Source organism: Coccomyxa subellipsoidea, assembly GCF_000258705.1.
Source record: "Coccomyxa subellipsoidea C-169, whole genome shotgun sequence".
Lineage (NCBI taxonomy): Eukaryota > Viridiplantae > Chlorophyta > Trebouxiophyceae > Coccomyxaceae > Coccomyxa > Coccomyxa subellipsoidea.
The window spans coordinates 428,767-449,173 of NW_005178022.1; the positions used below are offsets into that span (position 1 = coordinate 428,767).

The 20,407-nt window shown below is 51.7% G+C and overlaps 2 protein-coding genes across 2 annotated transcripts; both read left to right on the forward strand.

The window, feature by feature from the left end:
• Window positions 1-142: 142 nt before the first annotated feature.
• On the forward strand, window positions 143-7,437 carry COCSUDRAFT_49090 (hypothetical protein; the record flags this gene model as incomplete). The annotated part of the gene is made up of 15 exons (XM_005643362.1): window positions 143-732; window positions 855-982; window positions 1,089-1,140; window positions 1,266-1,423; window positions 1,936-2,167; window positions 2,276-2,326; window positions 2,435-2,560; window positions 3,199-3,341; window positions 3,645-3,803; window positions 4,308-4,466; window positions 4,758-4,909; window positions 5,251-5,434; window positions 5,742-6,016; window positions 6,403-6,620; window positions 7,231-7,437. The coding sequence occupies exons 1-15, from the start codon at window positions 463-465 to the stop codon at window positions 7,435-7,437; spliced, it is 2,514 nt and encodes an 837-aa protein (XP_005643419.1). The 5' UTR covers window positions 143-462.
• A 1,829-nt stretch (window positions 7,438-9,266) lies between these two features.
• Window positions 9,267-18,853, forward strand: COCSUDRAFT_59803 (hypothetical protein; the record flags this gene model as incomplete). The annotated part of the gene is made up of 23 exons (XM_005643363.1): window positions 9,267-9,279; window positions 9,659-9,950; window positions 10,156-10,396; window positions 10,704-10,802; window positions 10,925-11,019; window positions 11,136-11,248; window positions 11,475-11,743; window positions 11,993-12,171; window positions 12,437-12,569; window positions 12,932-13,144; window positions 13,247-13,336; window positions 13,524-13,589; window positions 14,223-14,304; window positions 14,630-14,763; window positions 14,885-15,062; window positions 15,365-15,516; window positions 15,696-15,790; window positions 15,940-16,034; window positions 16,403-16,582; window positions 16,869-17,049; window positions 18,226-18,379; window positions 18,533-18,713; window positions 18,822-18,853. 23 exons carry the CDS (start codon window positions 9,267-9,269, stop codon window positions 18,851-18,853), a joined length of 3,267 nt encoding a protein of 1,088 aa, XP_005643420.1.
• Window positions 18,854-20,407: the final 1,554 nt, after the last annotated feature.

Here is a 20,407-nt window from a genome sequence, read left to right on the forward strand (position 1 = left end):
CAGTCGCAATGAAGCCCTTGGATATCAGGGGAGTCAAACCCTAGGAAACAGCTGAGCTGGACCTTGGCCCACCTTTCTTTCTTGCTTTCAAGCTTTGAAAGTCGTTGGTCTACAGTCCCAAACAGGCATCTATATTGGGGGAAATTATTCTTGGTTGCAGACTAGCATCCACCCAAGATTGGATCTTCACGGAGCCAGTCTCTAGGGAATGGTTTGATATCTGGCTAGCCTAGTGTAGTTATTGTCGCAGACACAAGCCATGACAACTCGACAATTCTGCTTTTCAAGTTGAAATATCAGTCACGTTTCCTACGCAAGGCTGCCGTGGTTTCTATTTGTTGCGGATAAGCGTCCACTCTTACCTAGCCACCGTTTCAGTACTTTATTATCAGCGCAGATTGGCCAGAGAGTGCAACGGCATTTCATCTTTAATTGCATAGGTAGTCTACATAAGCCGTGCGCATGGACCTTTTGTCCTGTCACGGCTTTTCACACCAAATTCTGCCATGGTACAGAAACTGCAGCCCACTGCTCCTTGCCCCGCGATATCAACGTCGAATCGGCGGCAGAGGAGTGGGCCACCGTCATGGCTGCAAGGCCTTTTCGACCCCTGCCAATGTCAGCTCCCGAAGCAGGAATAGCGGTGGTGAAGAGGCAGTGCCATTGCCTTCCTGGGTTGCCTGGGACCAAGAGGCACTCAAGCAGCAGGAGGCTGCCCTGATCGAAATGCAGGCACGTCCACTTTATATCTTTGATGTGGCCTTAAAATGCAGTGCACAACATGGTTTGTATGCTACTAATCTGCACTCTCACTCTCTTCTAAGAAGGTTGCTCATGGACACTGCCTGATGCAGATGGAGAAGATGAATCGGAATCCGCAGGATAGGCGACGAAGCAAGCGGACGTTCAGGAAGAGCTTTCAGCCCACCTATGAACAAGCAGTCAATCCTGCTGCCTTTGAAACACTGAAGACAGAGGACGGGTGAGACCTTTGTCTGAGTGCATGCCGGATTGACAAGATGGCAGATCAAACTGGCCCATTTGTTGTGCCCTTGAGGCCACCCCAAATGTATGATGTTTCTGTGCAGGGTTGACTACGCTGCCTTCTGCAACGGGGAGATGCAATGGTTTGCAGTCAAAGTGGGTCCTTTTGCCCGTGCCTCTTCTTATTTGCAGCCTCCTTGTGCAAGCCACATTTCCCCTGAAGTTGCCTGCAACAGAGGTTCAACCACTTGAGGCTTTACAATCAAGTGCCCTTTGTCCAGGTGGCAGATGCTGACATCAAGAAGGCAGGATTCGTGACCAAGTGGCTGGGCTATGGAGCCCAGTCACTAGGCCCTGTCAAGAGGAAGGATGGCACCACCGTTGAACGTGTTGTGGAAACCTGGCTGCCAAAGAAGAAGGTCAAGGCCTACAGCCTCAGGTGAGATACCTGCTCGGCAGCTAGATTTTGTGTTCAGCATGAGCATCCCGCCAAGTTATAGTGGTTCAAGGCACCGAGAAAGTGAAATATGTGAAGTGAAAGTGAAATGGGTTTGGTCCTTGAGCTGCGAATTGATACTAGGCTGCAGAACCTTGTAGGCCCTGCTGATGTGGCTAAAGACGCTCTGCATGTGTATGCCTTATTTTCTTTGGCTTCGGGTTTGCCAATCAACAATAAATATAATAGTAATATTATCCGAACGTCTGCGGTTGACATCATGGACAAAGTACTCAGAGCTATTTGGTTCTGCACCACCTTGTTTGCATGCATTTTTGGGCCAGAACAGTATTTAGATTGCCAGTTTTCTTTACGGACTGCAGACACATGAGAAGTTTGTGGTATGAAGATGTGCAGTGACAGATTGCCTACAAGACCCATGAGCCTCAGGTGGCTCCCAAAAGGTCTCTAAAAATGTAATGATAATTAGATGAATAATTTCTGTTACATTACAGGACTGGCAAGATGGGCACCCGTACAGTGGCGTATCAGGATGGGCAGGTGGTACTGTTCAGGGCGATCATGGACAACGAACTAGGGGAGTATCTGAAGGCGGGCCTGCCTGACACATCAGGGGTCTATAATGACAGGGTTGCGCGCAACGAGGGCAGGATCACCGGGTTTATGGAAGAGGAGGTCGGCAAGAAGCTCTTCCTGGAGACCAAGACCAAGAAGATTGTGGAAAAGGTGGGGATGCCAAATTTTAACAATATACGAAGACTTTGAGCCCGTCTCAAATGTGAGAGTTTCTGGCATTCGTCAGATCCCTAATATGCCGCTGTTTTGTCTCAACAGGAACACATTCCCAAGCCATGCGCTGAGTCCTACATCGAAGAAATCCAGGAGGTAAGCTAGCCAGTGTCCTCCTGCGCTGCTTTATAACCCTGGTGCAGGGCAGAGTATGTTGATTTTGGCAATGTTTTTGGCTGAAATAAGTTGCATGGGCCCCTGCAGTGGCTGGAGACCAAGGAGGTGTGGGACAAGGAGAAGGTGTGCATGGCAGAAATGGGCTATGTGCCAGATGAGGCTGTGGGGGTGAGCACTTCCAACCTCATGAAGTCTTTCCAGATCAAACAGACGGTACTTGAGCAATCTTGAATACTGTAGTAGTCATTCTAAAACCCGCACCCCCCGAGGTGCGGGAAGTTTTTCAATGCAACTTTTAGGGGTCTTCCTGACAAAACACCACCAGGGTCATGCTCCACCGGATTGGGCTATTCGAGAGCCTTCCAAATCCGGTCTCAAATTCATCATAGGGTAAATTTTGGGAGATAGTGTCTTAACTATCCACCCTTTTTGGCCAGAATTTTTTTTTTATTGCGGGTTTTAGAATGAGTACTACAGCTCTCTGAGCCTCCGCACGTCTGTCGTGGAGTGGTAATTGATGCCTGCTGTGGGGAATGCACTGCAGTGGACTGAGGAGCAAGGGGAGGAAACCGATGAAGCCACAGCCGAGGATGCCCAGAAGACTCCCGGCCGCAGAAGCCAACAGCTTGACCCGGTTGTCAGGCGAGCACCTTACTTCCTCATCGCAGAAGCCGTTCTTGCCAGAATGCTGTAATGAAGCCCCTGCATGCCTTGCAATAATTCTTCTTTTAAACCCTCTTAGGAGAGCATGCCAAGACGAACACAGACCTCTAGCAAGGCAGTGTTGGAGTATGATGGCGCCTCCTGAGAAGAAAGCTCTTTGAGTGCATAAGGTGTCTGATTGCGAGAAGGTGCATGAGACTGTGTGGCTGATTGTGGACTCTGTGGTGTTCAGGGACTTTGCGGAGGCAATCTTTGAGAAGGAGAAGCGGGAGGTGGCTGCTCTGGACAGCGGCGGCTGGAACGTGGGCAATGTTGTGGAGCCACGCCGCAGGTGCGCAACACACTTTATCCTCCATAGTTTCTAGAAACAGTGGATTATCGCATGCACTGGTGCCCTGCGCAAGTGATGCTGAAGCTGCACAGTCTGAGCGGCGGCAGCACAGCCAGGACAGCAGCCAGCACGGGATCGCAGTTTGATGCTCTGAAAGCTGGCAGCTGCTGCTCAATGCAAGGTGCGTGTGCACGATGTGGTGATCGCACATGGAACAAGCTTCAGAAAGGAAGAACTCAGCGTCATCATCAGCATTTTTAAGTTCTAGCATGTGACCAAGTTGCGACGACTGTCGATGTGCAGGGGCGGATTCGTTCGCGGCCGCGGCCGGGGAGTGGGCACGCGGAGGGCGCCGGGCAGGCCACAGACATTCAGGCCGGAGCAGTTTGACAGCCGCCAGTCCTCCTCCTGGAGCACATCCAGCCCCCAGTGGAGCTCCGCTGACGGCGACGCGCGCTACAGGTCAGCCCTCTTACACAACCATTTCCAATTGTAGCCCACTGGACCCTGAGGCGCCAGCTTTACCTGCTGAATATGAAGACACCTGGCAGGAAAGGCAGGATGCAGTTGTTTCCATGGGACTTCGGAATTGCAGATCAAGAGAATTCTGTGTCAGTCAATACCACAGGCAAACCTTTAGTGCAGGACTACTGCATTAGGGAAAAGGTTCAACCGTTTGAATGTTTGGGGATTTTTTGGTGCGAATGAGCACTTGGATGGCTCTTCGGCAGCTGTTGTCCGTGTAAGCATGCCCCGAAGATTCCAACTGTCCTGTGGGAGCTTACAAATGCCAGATGCAAGATGGGGCTACGCAGGGGCAGAATGCGCTGCTGTGGGTTCTCCATGTTGCTGATCGAGTCCGCAATTCTAAAATGAATCATTTTTGCTGGCGCGCCAGTGGCTTCTCTTTGTCTTTTTGTAGGAGTGCGGATTTTTTATTGACTGTTTGTTCTATTGGCTTGGCAGTGGCAGCAGCGGCGGCCGGGGCGGCGAGTGGGCGGCAGGACTGAGCGACTTTTCCTCTTTGAAGGACTTCTCTGACAAAGAGCCGGTGGCGTCCGATGACGCAGCCGATGACTCAGCCTGGGGTGCCAGCGGCTACCACTTGAGCGACGCTCCAGACGGGTGCGCCAGGAACACCGCAGATCTCTTGCCCCACTATAGCATGAGCTTGGGGAAAGTGAATTGCATTTTGAGATCTGATACTCAATGCGATGCAAAGCTCACTTTCTGTGGCGGCACGTTTAGATGCAGGCTTATCGCCTGATGCGCATTTAAAGGTGACTGTGAGAAGTGCACCACAGAGGTTGAGGTTGAAGGAAAGGGGATGTTGGCAGTCTTCAGATTGTCATAATTGATGCTTGCCACCAAGCTTCCACAAGCCGCGAAGGTACTCAGTTCCTGACACACATGCAGGGCTGCGGCGGTCAGTCAAGGAGGCTGGGCTGGGCCAGAAGTGGCGGCTGAGCCAGAAGAGGCGGCCGCCGACGTCTTTGTGGAGGAACTTGGCAGCAAAGAACTGTCTCCAAGCCACCCTGAGGACTGGGCCGCCCCAGAAGTAAACCAAGGTTCGCCCCAGTTCTGAATATTACTATCCGAATATTACTATCCGATTGTTTCTAGTGTCATTATCATTACACGCTCTCCAGCCTTCCACGGCTAGCTGCTTTTCAGCAGCACCTCCACAAACCTTATACAAAGTTCCCTATCCTTGCATTTTCTCCACCATTTCCCACTAGGATGACCATTATGGCTTCCAATGCATGGCACAATGCCACCGGGCGCTCACAAATGTCAATTTGTATTCCAAGGCCTGTGCACAGTACTCGCAAGTGATGTTGCATGAAGTGTCAATCTGGTTCAAACAATGTTAGTAGTGATCTGAAATGCTCTGATGGGGCCTGCGCAGACTGGACCTTTAGCCCAGAGGAGGAGGCGGCAGTGGCGCCCAAGGGGTGGAACACCTCTTCGTCCGGCGGCTGGGTGGATGACTCAGCGGCGGCTGCCGGCAACTTCTTCGACCGCGCGCCGCGCTCCCACAAGCAGGCCGGCAGCTCCGGCTGGTCTGAGAGCAGCCCTGCATTGGACAACAGGTGGGCGCGCAGCCTGCCCTTGCATGCACCTTGTTTACAAAAAGGCATCTTTCTCAGAACAGCAAGGATTCCGATATTACTGTCCCTTGCGCTGCTGATTAGATGCGGTCCCTTACGGACCTCACGGGACGCCGTTCTGACTGCAAGCCCATGGCTTGAGCTGTTGACGCGCTCCTGATCTATGCTTGGGCTTCACTGCCGCCTGTGCAATGCCTGAATCTGCCAGTGCACTGCCAAGTCAGTAAGGTTGTACCCTGTAGGTGACATTTCCCCGAAAGGTATGCATGAGTATTCGGTGTCCTTGCAGGGGAGCGGAGTCCTGGTCAGACCTGAGCAGCGCAGCGGGCGCTGACTGGACCGGTGAGGCCAGGGGTGACTCGCAGCCTGTTCAGGCGCCGCGCCTGTCGCACTGGAGCAAGTACGGCACCGCCGGCAGCGCAGAGCCGGTTCGCGGCGATCCCTCCGCGCGGGGTCGCCGCCGCAACCGTGACTCTTCCTTCTCCGAGCGCGAACCTCTGGCCTCCGACCGGAGCCGCGCAGATGACAGCAATGATGCCATTCCGCCGCTCGCTGATGTCACAGGTATGACAGCTGCACCCCACCGTGCCACTGCTGGCATGTCTGGTTGCCACTCCATGTAGAGTGCTGTTAAAATAGCGCGGGACAGCGCCTCACTCCCTCGCTAACGTTGTCAAAGAATTGGTGGAAACCTGCCGCCCAAAATGTGCATAGCTGTGCACTGCATTTGCCCCTGAGTCCCCTGTGAGGGCAGCCGGATTTAGCTGCCAGCAATGCGCATGTTTGGTCAAGTGAAATAAGCATATAGCTCCCTGGTGGAAAAGGATATGTCCAGCGCATCAGTCAGCACGAACATACTTCTAGGCAAAAGCATATCCTGTTACACCGCATACAGAGTTGGCGACGCGCACAACCATTCAAGACTCATTGGTGCTGCGGTGTTGATGCAGCAGGCGACGATGACACTGCATGGGTGGACTCTGTTCCCTCTCCCCGCTACGAGTGGGACGCTGGCGCAGACGCGGGCGCAGAGCCGGTGCCCACTTCGGGTAATTGGGGCGAGTGGAATAATTACATGGCTACCGACGCCGATTTCCCCATTGGCGGCGAGGGAGTCCCCTTCAGAGTGGACGACGATGACCTGTTCCTTGACATCGGCGAAGAGGAGGTGGGGCTGCTTTTGCTCTCCACAGTCAGCATGATCTGATGACTGGTGTACAGAATGGGCAAATCTGGCGTGCCAGACCATCACCAGTTTTTGTCCAGTAGCTCGGGCAACTGTAGAGAGGGAAACTGGGCTGGATGGCATCTGGTGTTGTTTGGCATTATTGTTTGCACGTTTTGTGGCACGGGTCACCTGATATCTGGTTCTGCACAGTCAGCATAATGTAATTGACTCATACTAGAGAATTGGCAAGTTGTTCATTTGCCGACGAATACTGCTTTCCCGTGCAGTAGTAGCTCAGGCAACTATGGGCTCTTTCCTGCTGATAATTACTTTTGGGCTGGAACTAGTGCTGTTGGGTGAAGAAACAAATTGATGCTTCTCTTGGATCGGTCACCTGACGCCTGTGTTGGATGTCTTAGCAGCACATTGGAGACAGCTGTTCTGAAAAGCATGCCTTATGCTCTGAAGCCTTATCTTTGGTGCATCTGCTGCAGATCGTACTTATGCTCTGTACCTATGCTGGATCAGCATGCCTCGGCGATTTGCTTGAGCAGTTGTTGGCCCGCAGCAGGGGGGGACACGTGTGATTAAGTGTTGATGCTGCATGCAGGGTGCTGGCGACGTGGGGACTCCAGCAGTGGCAAATGAACAAGAGGGGCGGTCGAAGGCAGCGGAGCCGGCCAAGAGGGAGAAGAAGCAGCGCAAGAAGAGAGGCGGTGACGACAAGTCAGCTGCAGACTTGTATGGCGACTCTGTGCAGGTCAGCGCTTCCGATGGGTTTGTAGAGGATGGGCTTGCCTGGGACGAGATGGCGTGAGCGTGTGGCGTGGACTGAGCTGAGAGGGCAGACAATTGAGACTGCTCGAGTGACCATTAAATATGTAGATCTACAGATCTAGAGTATCCCTAGAGTATCGTATACAGATCTTGCAATGCTGGGTGGGGCCTGTAGTACTAGTGACACACGCTACAACATGCCGCATGGCGGAGATTAGTGGCGCGCCAAATCACGATGTCTGGATTTGATAATTGCAGTGCTTCATTATCTCAAGATGTTCTCTAGAGACTGGATGGAACGTCGGAAAATTTGGATTGGCTGTTCCACTGGTGATGGAACAAAGATACCCACTGTAACAGAGGGTGAACATACGATGACCTCTTGTTCCAGTGATCATGTTACAAAGTATAGTACCTTTTGTTGCAAAAGGCTGGAAGGCAGTTCTGTTACAGTGGTGCCTCTCCATAACAATGGCCATATCTTTGTTACAAAGGTTCTGCTACAAAAATAGGCATGTCTCCGGAACAATGTTACCCATTGTTGTCTGTCAGATTTTTGTAACGCAAGTACATCTGGTTTTAACAACATACGCATCCTAAGCCCAACTTGTCAAAGCTATCTCTGGTCGGAAATTTATGAGACTGAAGGGCCGTTCCAAGTAGCACCATGTACTGATTCAGTACAGCTTGCCGGCCACTTGCCGGCAAGCGTTACTGAAGCAGTCCGCGTCTCATGGCGTTCCCTACCTCTTATCACTCTATTTCATTTTTTATGTCAACAGGTATGCATTCTTCCCTCCGTGTCTTCTTCATTCTTGTTTCTATACATGTTCTCACATTGCTTGCCGGGGTCTCCTCCACCGTTTCGCGCCTTTCCCAAATCTGCAAGACATCCCACATTCCTCGATCCTCCCCTTCTTCCAACCCGCCGCTTTCACCCTACCTCGCCCCCGGGAAGTAGTACACGTCTTTCATCTTCGTTTTCTTGGACTGCTGCTTCATGACAGGCAGGTGCCGTTGGGGCTCGGGTGAGTAGGGGACAATCCCAGAGTGGTTTTCGAACCAAGTGCCTAGCTCTATTGCTCCTGTGCAGCACGCACACCGAAGGCTCCCGAGCCAAAGCCCCACCCCAAACTCTGTTACCAAAGAGTTCTAGATGCCATACGTGAGTCGCGCATTGCAAACTTTGCAATGTATTGAATACAATAAGTTGTAACTCATGGTGACACAACAAAGTCAGCCAGCTGACCTTTTTGGTACCTGGACCAGGCCACCGGCTGATGGCCAGAACTATGGCTATTAAACTGGTGACATTGTCATTGTAATTAATCTTACAATTTCCTTTCTTGCTGTAGATCCACACCCCAAATTTCATTCATATCACACACGGTCCAAGAACAAGCTGAATGAACGGTCTTCTAGAATCAGCATGGCTGTTCTCTCATACAGGCTCCCAAGTCTAGTTAGCCTAAGCTCAGTAAGCTGCAGTGTAAATCTAGCCTGCTGGGTTCCTTGCCCACGGCATGGTGTTCAAGAAGAAGAATGGCTATAGCTGAGAACAGATCTTGCACTTGCGTTTGCAGTGAGATGTTTGGTCCAGCTGGTCATCAGTAGTGATCATCAGTCGTGATAAGCCCCATGGAAAAGTGAAACTTCGGAGCATGCAGCCAGCACCTGGAGCCTAACCTGAGATATCTCCCTTGCATGATTGGTCGGTAGCGCAACTACCTCGTCTTGAAATCGCCGATGAAGGAAGCTGCTGGTTTCTACCACCAAATTGACTTCAAATACAGAAAGACAACAATTTGAGGCTGCTAGTAATTATATGCGACCAATTTTACACACATCGGGCTCCGATGGCACCGGACTATGTGCAGCCTAGGTGGGCATGAGTCCTTATTGCGCAACATTCAACAGTCTTGTTCTGTCATCACCTGTCATTGCTTGGGTGAAATTATGATGTTTTTCTGGTCGTTAGTATTCAGCAAGAGGCGGTGCATAGTGCTGTTTCTCCTCATCGTAGCTAGCACTAGGTGCGATGCCAAAGGGCAAGGCAGCCCACCTGTCTATGAGGTGCCCCATCCTGCAGTGGTGGACAACCAGAAACGAAGTGGAACAGGTGAAACTTTGCTCACCTGTCTTATCGTCCACCGTCATGTGTGGGCAGACTATCTAGCCAGCTAGTCAACTCAGATGGGCCCTCGGCAACCTTTTTCCTAGTTGATCGGTCCTGACCTATGAATTTACGTCGATCTGTGCAGACTCACTGGCAAAGCTGCGCACGCTGGCAGCTCAGGAGGGGACGATCGACCGTCTATGGGGCAGGAACTGTTTCACCCGAGCCATGGACACTCTGGGGGTGTCACACTGCCGAGCCATGACGCCAGAGACTGCGTCCAGGCTGGCACTGGCCCTGGCAAACTGCCACCTGGCCATGCTGGGCCAGCGGCAGCACAGCTGCTCCCAGAAGAGCTCCCTGCAGGAGTGCACCAATGCCTTCCCTGATGACCGCTCCTTCGAGGCCTACATGGCTCAGCTCAGCCACATTGACAGGTGTGCTGGGATACAGATCTTGGTTGGGAATGCAATGAAGATCAATGTGCATGCCTGGCATTCTAAGCCTCAAGAATCGAAGGAGTAGAGTGTCATTTTGCAGTCCATCTGTTTGAAGTGGAGAGGAGAAGCTACCCGGAGTATCGGGCACCTGTTGGACTCTGAAATTTTCTGTGTGCTAATAACCCTTTCTTTGGGCGTGCAGCATATGTTTGTACCACATGCACGACACTTTCGGCATGCGGACGGAAGAGCTGATGCACCAATTGTTTGGCGCTTCCTCAGAGGCCCTCGAAAGATCAGCAGCAATCGGATCAGCGCTGTCTGGTGTCAATGAGCGGCTCGGAAGCATGGGGGATGTGCTGTCGAACGTGCACCAGCAACAGGAGCAGCTTGGAATAATTGGGAAGGCTACGCTGGCACAGTCACAGATGATCAATGGGCAGGTGGCCAGCATTCATGGGGGCCTTCAAGCTGTGCAGGAAGCTGGGGTAAGCTGCTATTGTCACTGTGAAGGAAGAAAGATTACACATCATCCAGTAATTTGACTGAATCCAGAAATGTCCATTGCATTGCCGCCTAGGGCTGACTAGGTGTATCAACAGCATCCAAATGATGAAATAATCCATGACAAATTGTGCAACATTTTCAATGTCCAACTGCCACAGAAAGTGAAGCCCTGCTGGCAGTGTTGCCAATGGAGACTGATTCATTAAGAAATCGATCACACCCTTCAAGTTCTTGTTCTTGCAGGATCTACTTCTCGAGAGGTCCAGCAACACCTTGAAGTCCATCGCCGAGCTTGACGCCAAAGAGTTGCAGCGCCACAGACAAAATAGCCTCCTCTGGCAGGTTGGTGCCCTATGCGTTATGGCTGCATATTGAGACTGCATTTAAACACCCGGAGAGCCTTCCACTCCCCTTGCCATCGTGAGTTCTCGGTAACCTTCTGACCAGTAGCTGTGCGTCCACAGGAGGCCAAGACGGATGCGCTGGCTTTCCAGCGCACCCTCGAAGCCATGAAAGTGAGGGAGCAGCAGTCCAGTCAGCAGTTGTCAGATCACCTCAGGTACTAAACAAGGATTCGCATTGGCCACCCGTTTTTTTCTTGTTGCATATGCTGCGCTAAATATACGGACACAATAGCTTATGTGAAGATATGAAGTGGCCGAATGTGGTGTGCAGTGATCTGGCTTTGAGATCTGAAGGGCTGCTGCAGCGTGTGAACACTGTGGTGGACCTGCAGCACAAGGCCAGTCGAGTCATGGTGCATCTCCTGGGCGCCCAATACACCCTAGGTGTGCCCTTCCTAGCCTCCCCTCCTGTATAGACATTAACACTTTGCTCACAGTATGCAACAATCTGCTGCTGAGAGACTGATGAACTGGGCATATATTCTGTATTCCTGCCGCTGCCCCGGATCAAGCGTACCTCCTGTATTACAAACTATATAATGCGTAGCCATTAGTGCAGCGTCAGTGAGTTTTTGGCACCTTGAGATTGAAGGTCAAATGGCTGTGGCAGGTGATGTGGTGTACTATGGAGGCGGCTTAAGCATGGCACTGCTGATGGGCATGCAGCCAATGACAAGGGCTGCACGGCTGCCTCTAGTGGGGGTCCTGCTTGCGAACTGGGGTGCTGAGCACTGGCTGATGCAATTGCTGCGGCCCCATCTGGAGGCTGATGCAGCGGGCGTGGTCTATGCTGTCTTGCCCAAGCCTAGATTCCTCAGCAGCGCCATCACCTTGCTGCATTACTATGGAGGACGTGCATCTCCAGGTAGTGAGCTTCAGGTGAGTGTGTGGTGGCTTGTCTCAGCTCAACACTTCCTTGCATCACCTAAATGCTCACTCATGCTACCCTGTGTGTCGATTACCAGGCGCATCACCCGCCTAGCAATCACACATTACAACCACCCTTAAACATCATGCATCAGCTTTTAATCGCGATTAATTTGTGTGACTCGATCTCCTGAACAGCATAGTTCTTAAGTGGTGGTTTCAGCGCATCTTCAGATGATGAGGAATGCTGTATCATTGCAGGCAGGCATTGGAGCACACAGCGTTGATAGTCAGCCTCAGACTGGCATGCTCAGATTCAGCGTGAAGAGTTTGGTGCGTAAGGCGTGCATGGGCCTGGCCCTGGTTGCCGTGGTGCGGGTGGCGCTGCTGCACAGCCGGGCTGTCAGGCTTCAGATGCTGAAAGAGGCTCAGCATGACAGGTGCCCTCACCAATTCCCTCGATATGAGAAAAATGTGATCTGTGCCCAATCCTTCATGCATGACACCTCAATGCCCTCCCATGTCCTTCTTTTTCTTTGCTCTTTGTCCCTGTTCCTTGGAACTTTGCCACTTGTGAGTTGGAACTTGCCACTTGGAACTTTGCTACAAGTTGATCCCTGTGGATGTGTGAGATGATTGTGTATGTGGTGTAATGATGCATGCGATCACAAATCTGTACTCAGGACGTGCATGTCTGGTTGGCAGGGAAGTGTGTGAGATACTGCAGAGGATGCAGCGGGCAGAGAGGCATGAGCGGCTGATGAGGGCCAAGCTGAACAAGGTTCTGGCTGAGCTAAGGGGAGGGCAGCTGCAGAAACGCCCTTTGCAGAAGGGTGCAGTGAAGGATCAGGATCAGAATACATTGATGCTGACAGAGGCAGAGCCCAAGAGCAAGCAAGGTATGTGCCGAGTCTGGTATTGAAGGGTGAGACGAGAAGCAGGCAAAATGTCTTCTGCATGTTCAGGCCATCGACAAGCGGAGGTATGTGCTGTGACAATCGCTCAAACGACAAGGCAGTAGTCGAAAGGGTTCGCGCACAAAAACTATCCCTCATGGTGCAGGAATGCCAATGGGCAAGAGCAGAAACCCAGCTGCTCAGCGCATGGGTAATGAGGGAGCCTCCATGGCAGGAGCACCAGAAACGGATGTGGCAGGATTGATGCAAAGCCCCTCCCCACGAGGGACTCCTGCTGTTGCAGTGCTGGGCCCAGCACAAGGTGCTGATTCACCTGCCTTGGGCGACAACGCAGCAGCAGCAGCAGCAGCAGCAGCAGCAGCAGCAGCAGCAGCGGCAGCCGATGATAGTGTGGGAAGATCGCTACGGAGACGGGATGGTGCAGAGGAACCTACAAGGGGAGGAGATGCATCAGAGGGGGGCCATGACAGCCACCGGGCAGCATCAGTGCGGCGACGTCTCAAATTCTCATCAGAAGCACAAGTAGACACAGCCATGCGCAGCGTTGTGCCTGCCGTGACCAATGATGCCAGCGCTCCTACAGCTGAAGTGGGCGCAGGGGTGCACATTTTCCCAGCAGCCGGTGTCTGTGAGGGCAGCGCTTTGGGTGGAGGTTCAGAGCCTCCTTGTAGCGCTGTGTCCCCACCAGGTGTGAGCTGAGAAGGCTTGAGCATGCATGGAGATGTCTTACTGCCGTGTGACATCTTCTTATGCAGTTAAGCATGCAAACCATGAAATGTTGCATGTGGCAGGACTTTGCAGTGCCTGCCACAAAGACATTGCTTTTTTTCCTCAAGGCACATGTACAAAGGCATTTAAATTCTTTTCTTGTGCAGGCGCTGGCAGAAAAGAAGCACAGAAGAGAGGCAGGGACGATGCTACCTCCAGCAAGAACTCAGCAGGTGCAGGGGCCAAGCCTTTGAAGAAGGGGCGGCTTGAGGTTGCGAGATCTTGAATGTCTTGTGGATTGCCCGACTCAGACAATGTCGGACACTGTCTAGACTGGCCAAATGTTGCTCTCTCGGCTCGAGTGTTTCTATCTTGTGTAACCAAAAAATTCTGACATCATGACATCGAGAATGGTCGTCATTTCATGTGGGATGCAATGCCGTGCAATGCACATTGGTCTTCGCATTCAGTGAGGCGAGAGTGTGGGTCATCTCTGAAATGCAGTGTGAGTGAGATGCCTAAATAGGCCGCCGCCAACAATCTGCCCCTGCATGTGGAGGCACCCCGTTTCTCGATACTGAATCAATGACTCTGAGACATTCAAAAACGGCGATTCTGCCTGATGACAAGAAATCCTCAGCTTTCGTGAAGCAACAGTCTGTATCCTCGGGGAAGATGAGCGGTCCGACTTACCACGCAACACAACAGGTGCTGGCCTTCATCTGTTTGTGATAATATCATGGCTCCAAGGCTGTGTGATCATGCAATTCCAGCCTTATCACATGTAGCGTTGCTTTCGCCTTTGACGGTTGCCGGTTGGGTATGTGGGGGACCTTTTGCTGCAGACGTGAGTGTGCTTCGTGCAGTGGCTTTTCACTGCCTATGAGCGCACAAAACGCATCGAGGATTGGCCGAAAATATCGCTGGTGGGCAGCACCAAAAGCGAAGGTGAGGCAGAGACGTCGTTCAGTTGCAACCTCAGGCACTGTGTGTTGGGCTCCTGACAGGCCCATACTCTCATATGACAGGTCAGAAAAAGGCCATATGGCCTGAGGGCCTATCTGAGGAAGAGCTGCTGCGCTGGTGGATCACTGAAAATGGCGGATACATCCACCCAGCCCTGCACCTCATTGACTCCCCGACTTGTGATGGAAGGTGGATATTGAACTCAATCTTGTCCTATAGCAGTTGCAGTGCACGTCATACTGCTTCCAATCCGCACTGGCTGCGCTTGATTAAGTAGGCAGTCTCTGCAGGGGCTGGGTGGCCTCAGAGGAGATCGATTACAAGACCGTCTGCGAAGAACAGCTCATTGTGATTCCCTATGGCCTGGGCTACTTTACCAAAGATGCCGTGGCAGAGCTCAACAAAGGCATACTGAAGGCTGGGTCATTATGTACCCTTCAGGTGCTTTTGAGACTCTGCCTGTTAAGCTTCTGCTTGATCATGTATCCACGGAATGCATGTGACTTCAGCAGGCAGCATCAGCTGATGGCCTAAAACATTGAGGGGTCTGCTTTACATCCAGGAGCTGGTACCAAAGGACTTGATAGAAACTGTGGCTCCACTGGGCATAGCGCTGGCGGCTGAGCGCAAGAAGGGCGACCAGTCTGAGTTCTGGCCCCACCTGCGCCTGCTGCCTGCAGAGCCTGAATCGCCCTGGTACAAGGACTATGATGAGCAGTCTGCCATCTGTGGAAAGCTCGGTGAGCCCCACAAGTTGCGAATATCAAAGTATGGCTGAACTCTGCGGACACAACTATCAATCGCAGGGTGTTTCTGCAGATGTCAAAAAGGCAGGGTGAGGTCAGATGTGTGATGCACCAGTAATATTTTCAGCACGCTGGCGATCATTACATTTCAGAGACCTTTTGGGAACCACCTAAGGCTCATTGGTCTTGTGGGCAGTGTGTCACTGCCAACCTTCATATCAGAAACTTCTCATGTGTCTGCATTCCGTTATAAATTTGAAGTTGATGTCATTAAGGGTTGCTTTTACTGCTGGCAGGGTGGCCGCGCATGCGCAAGAAGGAGCTGCTGAAGAAAATGAGGAAGACCAGGCGCACAATGTCAAACCTTGTAGACCTGTTCTTCAAGCTCACCAATATTGGCACACACCTGGGCCTGACTCAAGAAGAAGCCCTCTGGGGCGTTTCCACTGTAAGGACTTGGTCCCTCTCTGCCTTGGCTGCTGACGAGGCATGTTGGTGATTGCCGGCGGGGAGTTCCCTTCATTACACTGGGCTACTCAATTCAGTGCCGCTGCAGCCTTCTACTGTCTGGCCAAACAGAGGCGTGTGCCCTAATGACGAGTCTGATGCACTTTGATGGGGTCACAGGTTGAGGTGAGGAAGTACAGCTCGGGCATGCAGTGCAATCTCAAGCCTGCCATTGACTTCCTGAACCACCACCACGAGGCGGGCGGAGTCCTGAGGTGAGGACATGTCTTTTTCAGGAAGCACCTGCGTCATCTGAAAACGGATCTTTTATTGGCGTGGGGACATCCCGTGACCACGTTGGGGGTGTTCTCCAGCATTCTGCAAATTTGGGCGACCCCTCATGTGTTGTGTTGTACCCTTTCAGGCTTGCCCCAACTACCAAATATGACTTTGAAGATCGCAGCCTGCTCCAGATGGTGTTGTCAAGCGTGAACACAAAGCCCAAGCCGATCGCAGCAGGTAAGACCGGGGATTAGAGTGTGCTTGAGCTGCCGAAAGGAGTACCTGAGATTATTCGCATGCTAGCAAGAACTGTGCCCTGTCTTCATGCGCAGGAGAAGAACTCTTCATCCTGTACCCTTCTGGGCCAGGAAAAGTCACAAGAGATGAGATTTTGGAAAGGAATCTGATGCTATATGGAAGCGTGATGGAAGCCTGCCCAGCTGACTTGATATACAATAAGAGTGGTGGTGAGCATCTCATGCATTTGTCCTCGTTTGCATTGCGGTCTTTGTGATTTAATTGATGGCTGATGCCGCTTGCGTCGTGGCAATTCCAAATAAAGTGTCAAAGATTGCCAGGCAGACAGAGTCTGGCATGTGCTGCAGGGACTCCCGTTCGGAACCTTTACATTGACGGGATGGCAGCACAGAGCATCTCAGAGCAGCACTTCAATTTCACTCTGGAAGAGAAGACCGCTTTCAGCAAGAAATGCTGGGATTTGTTCAAAAAGGATCCTGAACATCCGTACCTTGTGAAATTCTGGCGCCCAAACATCGACTCCTACAGTAAGTATCCAACAGCCTCTGGCATGTCGAGGCCCCTAGGAACCTCTGTCTGAGCACTTCTACTTTTTGACCTGCAGTGGCGTGTTCCTATTGCCGCATGCCTACCATTTTATCCAAGCTACCAATTAAAAAAACACAGCGTCTGCCCATTCTCAATCCACACGTTTGGTTGAACATTCAAGGAGTGGCCTGGGGGCCAGTACTTAGAGCCATACTTCTGCACATGCGTACATCAGAAATCGATGCACTCGTCTGAAAGCTTGAGGTGCTTCTGGCATACATGCAGGGAAAGCGGAAGCGGAGGGAACTTTGTCAGAGGAAGTGCGAGTGCGCGTTGAGCCGCTGAAATGTGTCCACCCAGACTGCCCCAAGCATGCAGGCTACGGCAGGAAGCAGCTGTACTGCAGAGGCTGCTACGAGCCCTACTGCAGCAGTGCATGCCAGAAGGGGCACTGGCGGGAGCACAAGTCTGTCTGCAAGGTTATGGCTGAAGCACGGCAGCGTTCATAGGACTTGCAGGCATGATGCCCAGCTGCCGCCACAGATATGAGCTGCCATAATTAAAGAATGTTTTCACAAGATCTGTGAGCTTCTGACGTCATATAAGTCGAGCCGAGGCTACTGTACTACTGGCAGCATGCGCCGTTCCAAGCATGTAATCCTACCGGGTGTTTAGAGGTGCTGCATCATACGACCTCTGTGTGGAAGCACCCCATTTCGGAATCAGTTTGTGACAGGAGCCTGTGTGAGAAGGAATATTAGAGTATGTAGCGGGTGCACGCACGGCATCTGCAAGCTCAGACCACCCAGATTCACATGGGTCATTGCAACAAGTGCCTAAGTAGGCCGACGCCGATTCAGAGTCCTTCTGTGCGCAGCCTGGCCCAAACTCAACAATACGAGTCCTAATCTTCCAGATTGCTTGAATCCAGAGATATAAGAAAGTACAGACATCTCTCTGAAGAGAGAACGATTTCAATATCCTCTCGATTTGTGACAAGTTTACGCATATTCCTTAGCACCCAAATTGCTCGTCGACAGTGATCACTCGTGGATCACACGCAATGCAACAGGTGTAAAGAGGCCCATTCGTATGCTCTCTAGCTTTGCGATTAAAGCTATCGGACCCCGGTCCTGAATATCCTGCACACTTGCTTACAAGACTAATGCCTGTTTCAATAAAATTTACCAAGGAATAGATCCGTTAGTTACGCAAGATATCTTGTGCGCAGTGGATTTTCAATTCCTACCAGCTTATAGATGCCGGCAAGGCCAAACAAGAGTGGCCTAAGTTCTCTCTTGTGAACAGAACCAAAGATAAAGGTGAGACGGGCACTTCCTTCATCCGTACTCTCCACTTGATAATGAATTCAATAGTCTGCTCCTGGTCGCTCCAGTTTCCTGCTTGGAAGCTCTTTCTGATGCCTGACAGGTCCTCCAAAGCTGCAATGGCCTGAAGGGCTGTCTGAGGAAGAGCTGATGCGCTGGTGGATCACATCAAAGGGCGGATACATTCACCCTGCTCTGCGCCTGATGAAGTCTCCCACCTGCGATGGCAGGTGACATACCAATTCCACCATCATCATAGAGCATTGTTCAAAGCTAGAGTGTGCAATTTACAGTGAGCAATATGTGTTACACAGGGGCTGGGTGGCATCAGGGGAGGGGATTGGCTACAGGACTGTCTGCGAGGAGCCCCTCTTTGTCATCCCCCATGGCCTGGGATACTTCAACAAAGATGCTCTGACGGAGTTGAACAAACTTCTGCGCCAGACCGGGGCACTGCAGGATGTTCAGGTAATAAATCATCCCTTGCCCTGCCAAGCATGCCTATCCTTAAACGCTGAGACACGCACATGATATGTGGTTTTGATCCATGGCTTCCTTATTCTTGGCCCAGTGTTTTGCTGCTCGTGGCCTGGCGTTTCATTGGCTTTGCTTTGTGTTCAGGAGCTGGTACCCGAAGATCTTCTCTTGGATATTGGGCTGCCGCTGGGTATAGCACTGGCTGCTGAGCGCAAGAAGGGCGACCAGTCTGAGTTCTGGTCCCACCTGCGTCTGCTGCCTGCAGAGCCACAGGCGCCCTGGTATAAGACCCCAGAAGAGCAGTCAGCCATCTGTGACAAGCTGGGTGAGTCCCACAAGCAAGCCCTTGCTACTCCTTCTCGCTTGCTAGCACGCTGCTGTGGTGCATGTGTATCAGCACAACGCGTGCAGCTGATCTGGGGTACTTTGCCAGGGACACTGCGGCAGAGCTCACCAGAGTTCTGAAGAGCCGTGGTTCCAAGTACAGTCTTCAGGTGTGGAGTTGTATCCTCCTGTCATGCAGCCAATATGATTGCCATGCATGCGGCTCTCTTGGGATCTCTTGGGACATATGCATGCATGTCACAAGCACCTCAATTCATGACATGAACTCTGTGCTGATGCATGCAAGGGTTCTGTGAGGTCCAGGATCTTGTAGCGAGAGTCCTATCTGAAAACTCACGTGCTAATGGGCATTGCACTGGCGGCTGAGCGCAAAAAGGGCGACCAGTGTGAGTTCTGGCCCCCACCTGCAATTACTGCCTGCAGAACCTGAATGACTCTGGTTCAAGACAACAGCGGAGCAGTCTGCCATCTATGACAGCACAGGTGACTCCCATGACAAAAATATACAAAGCTACTTGGTTTGAGTTGCAGTCATTGTTTTAACATATCTGAATTATAGTGTGCAGGGTTGTTGACTCGTAGGATGGCCATCGCGCCGCAACAAAGCAATTATCAATTGCCTCCGGCAGGACAAACGCGAGATGTGGATTTTGGGGGATTTGTACTTGACGGGGACCAATCTGGGAACACTTCTGGGGCTGACTTGTAGAGGTTTCATGTGGGGCACGCCTGTTGTAATAATTTAAACCCTCTGACCGCGCAGAGATCCTTCGTACTCATGCTTTGGTGTGATGGCAGGGGTGGCAGTCATTGATACACTTATATACCTGCACTTTACATGTGCCTCTGCTGCAAGTTTTTCTGCATGGCAGCGAGTGCAAACTGCATGTGAGTTGCTGGTGTCGCAGGCTCAGATTTGAATGCAGAGCTCTGGAATGCATGGTGTCATTCCAGCAGGCATTTGACTTCCTCAAGCACCATCCTGAGGCTGGTGGAGTTATGAGGTAAGGACACATTCATGACTTCAGGCTATTGCTTTCTTTGCAGCATGCACATGCCACTGTCTACCCAAGATGACTTGCAGGTGGGGAATATGGCACAATAGACCCCAAGTGATACCGGCATCACTGTGGATCTGTCTTCACTGACAGACCTGGAATACTGATTCCTCCGAGGGTCTCAGTTCGTGACTTTGCAGGGTGGCCCCTGACAAAGCAGCAGATTTCAACGATTGTCACCTCCTTCAGCTCGTCCTGTCATGCATGTCTCCAAAGCCCAAATCGCTGTCACCAGGTGAGTCTACAGACAAGCCTTTGTTTTCCATACTCTCGAACTCTCATGCATGACTTAAATTGGTAAGCAGGTGTAACTCATTACCTCTTCTGCTGCCGTGCGAAGGAGAGATGCTGTTCATGATGTAAATGCTGACCCACAGCGCGCAAGGGAGACACTCCTTGAAGATGGCTTGATCCAATTCGGATGTGTGCTGGAAACCTCCATTGCCACTGCCCAGCTCACCATGGAAGGTGAGCTCCCTCACTGAGCTGGCAGCAATCCTCTTTTCTACAATATCAACTGTCCAGCACTGAGAGCATGAGTGGAGATACAAACTGCCGTGCCCTGCATGCATGCCTGATGTCACGCACTATGCTATTCGCTGGTCATAGGGTGTGT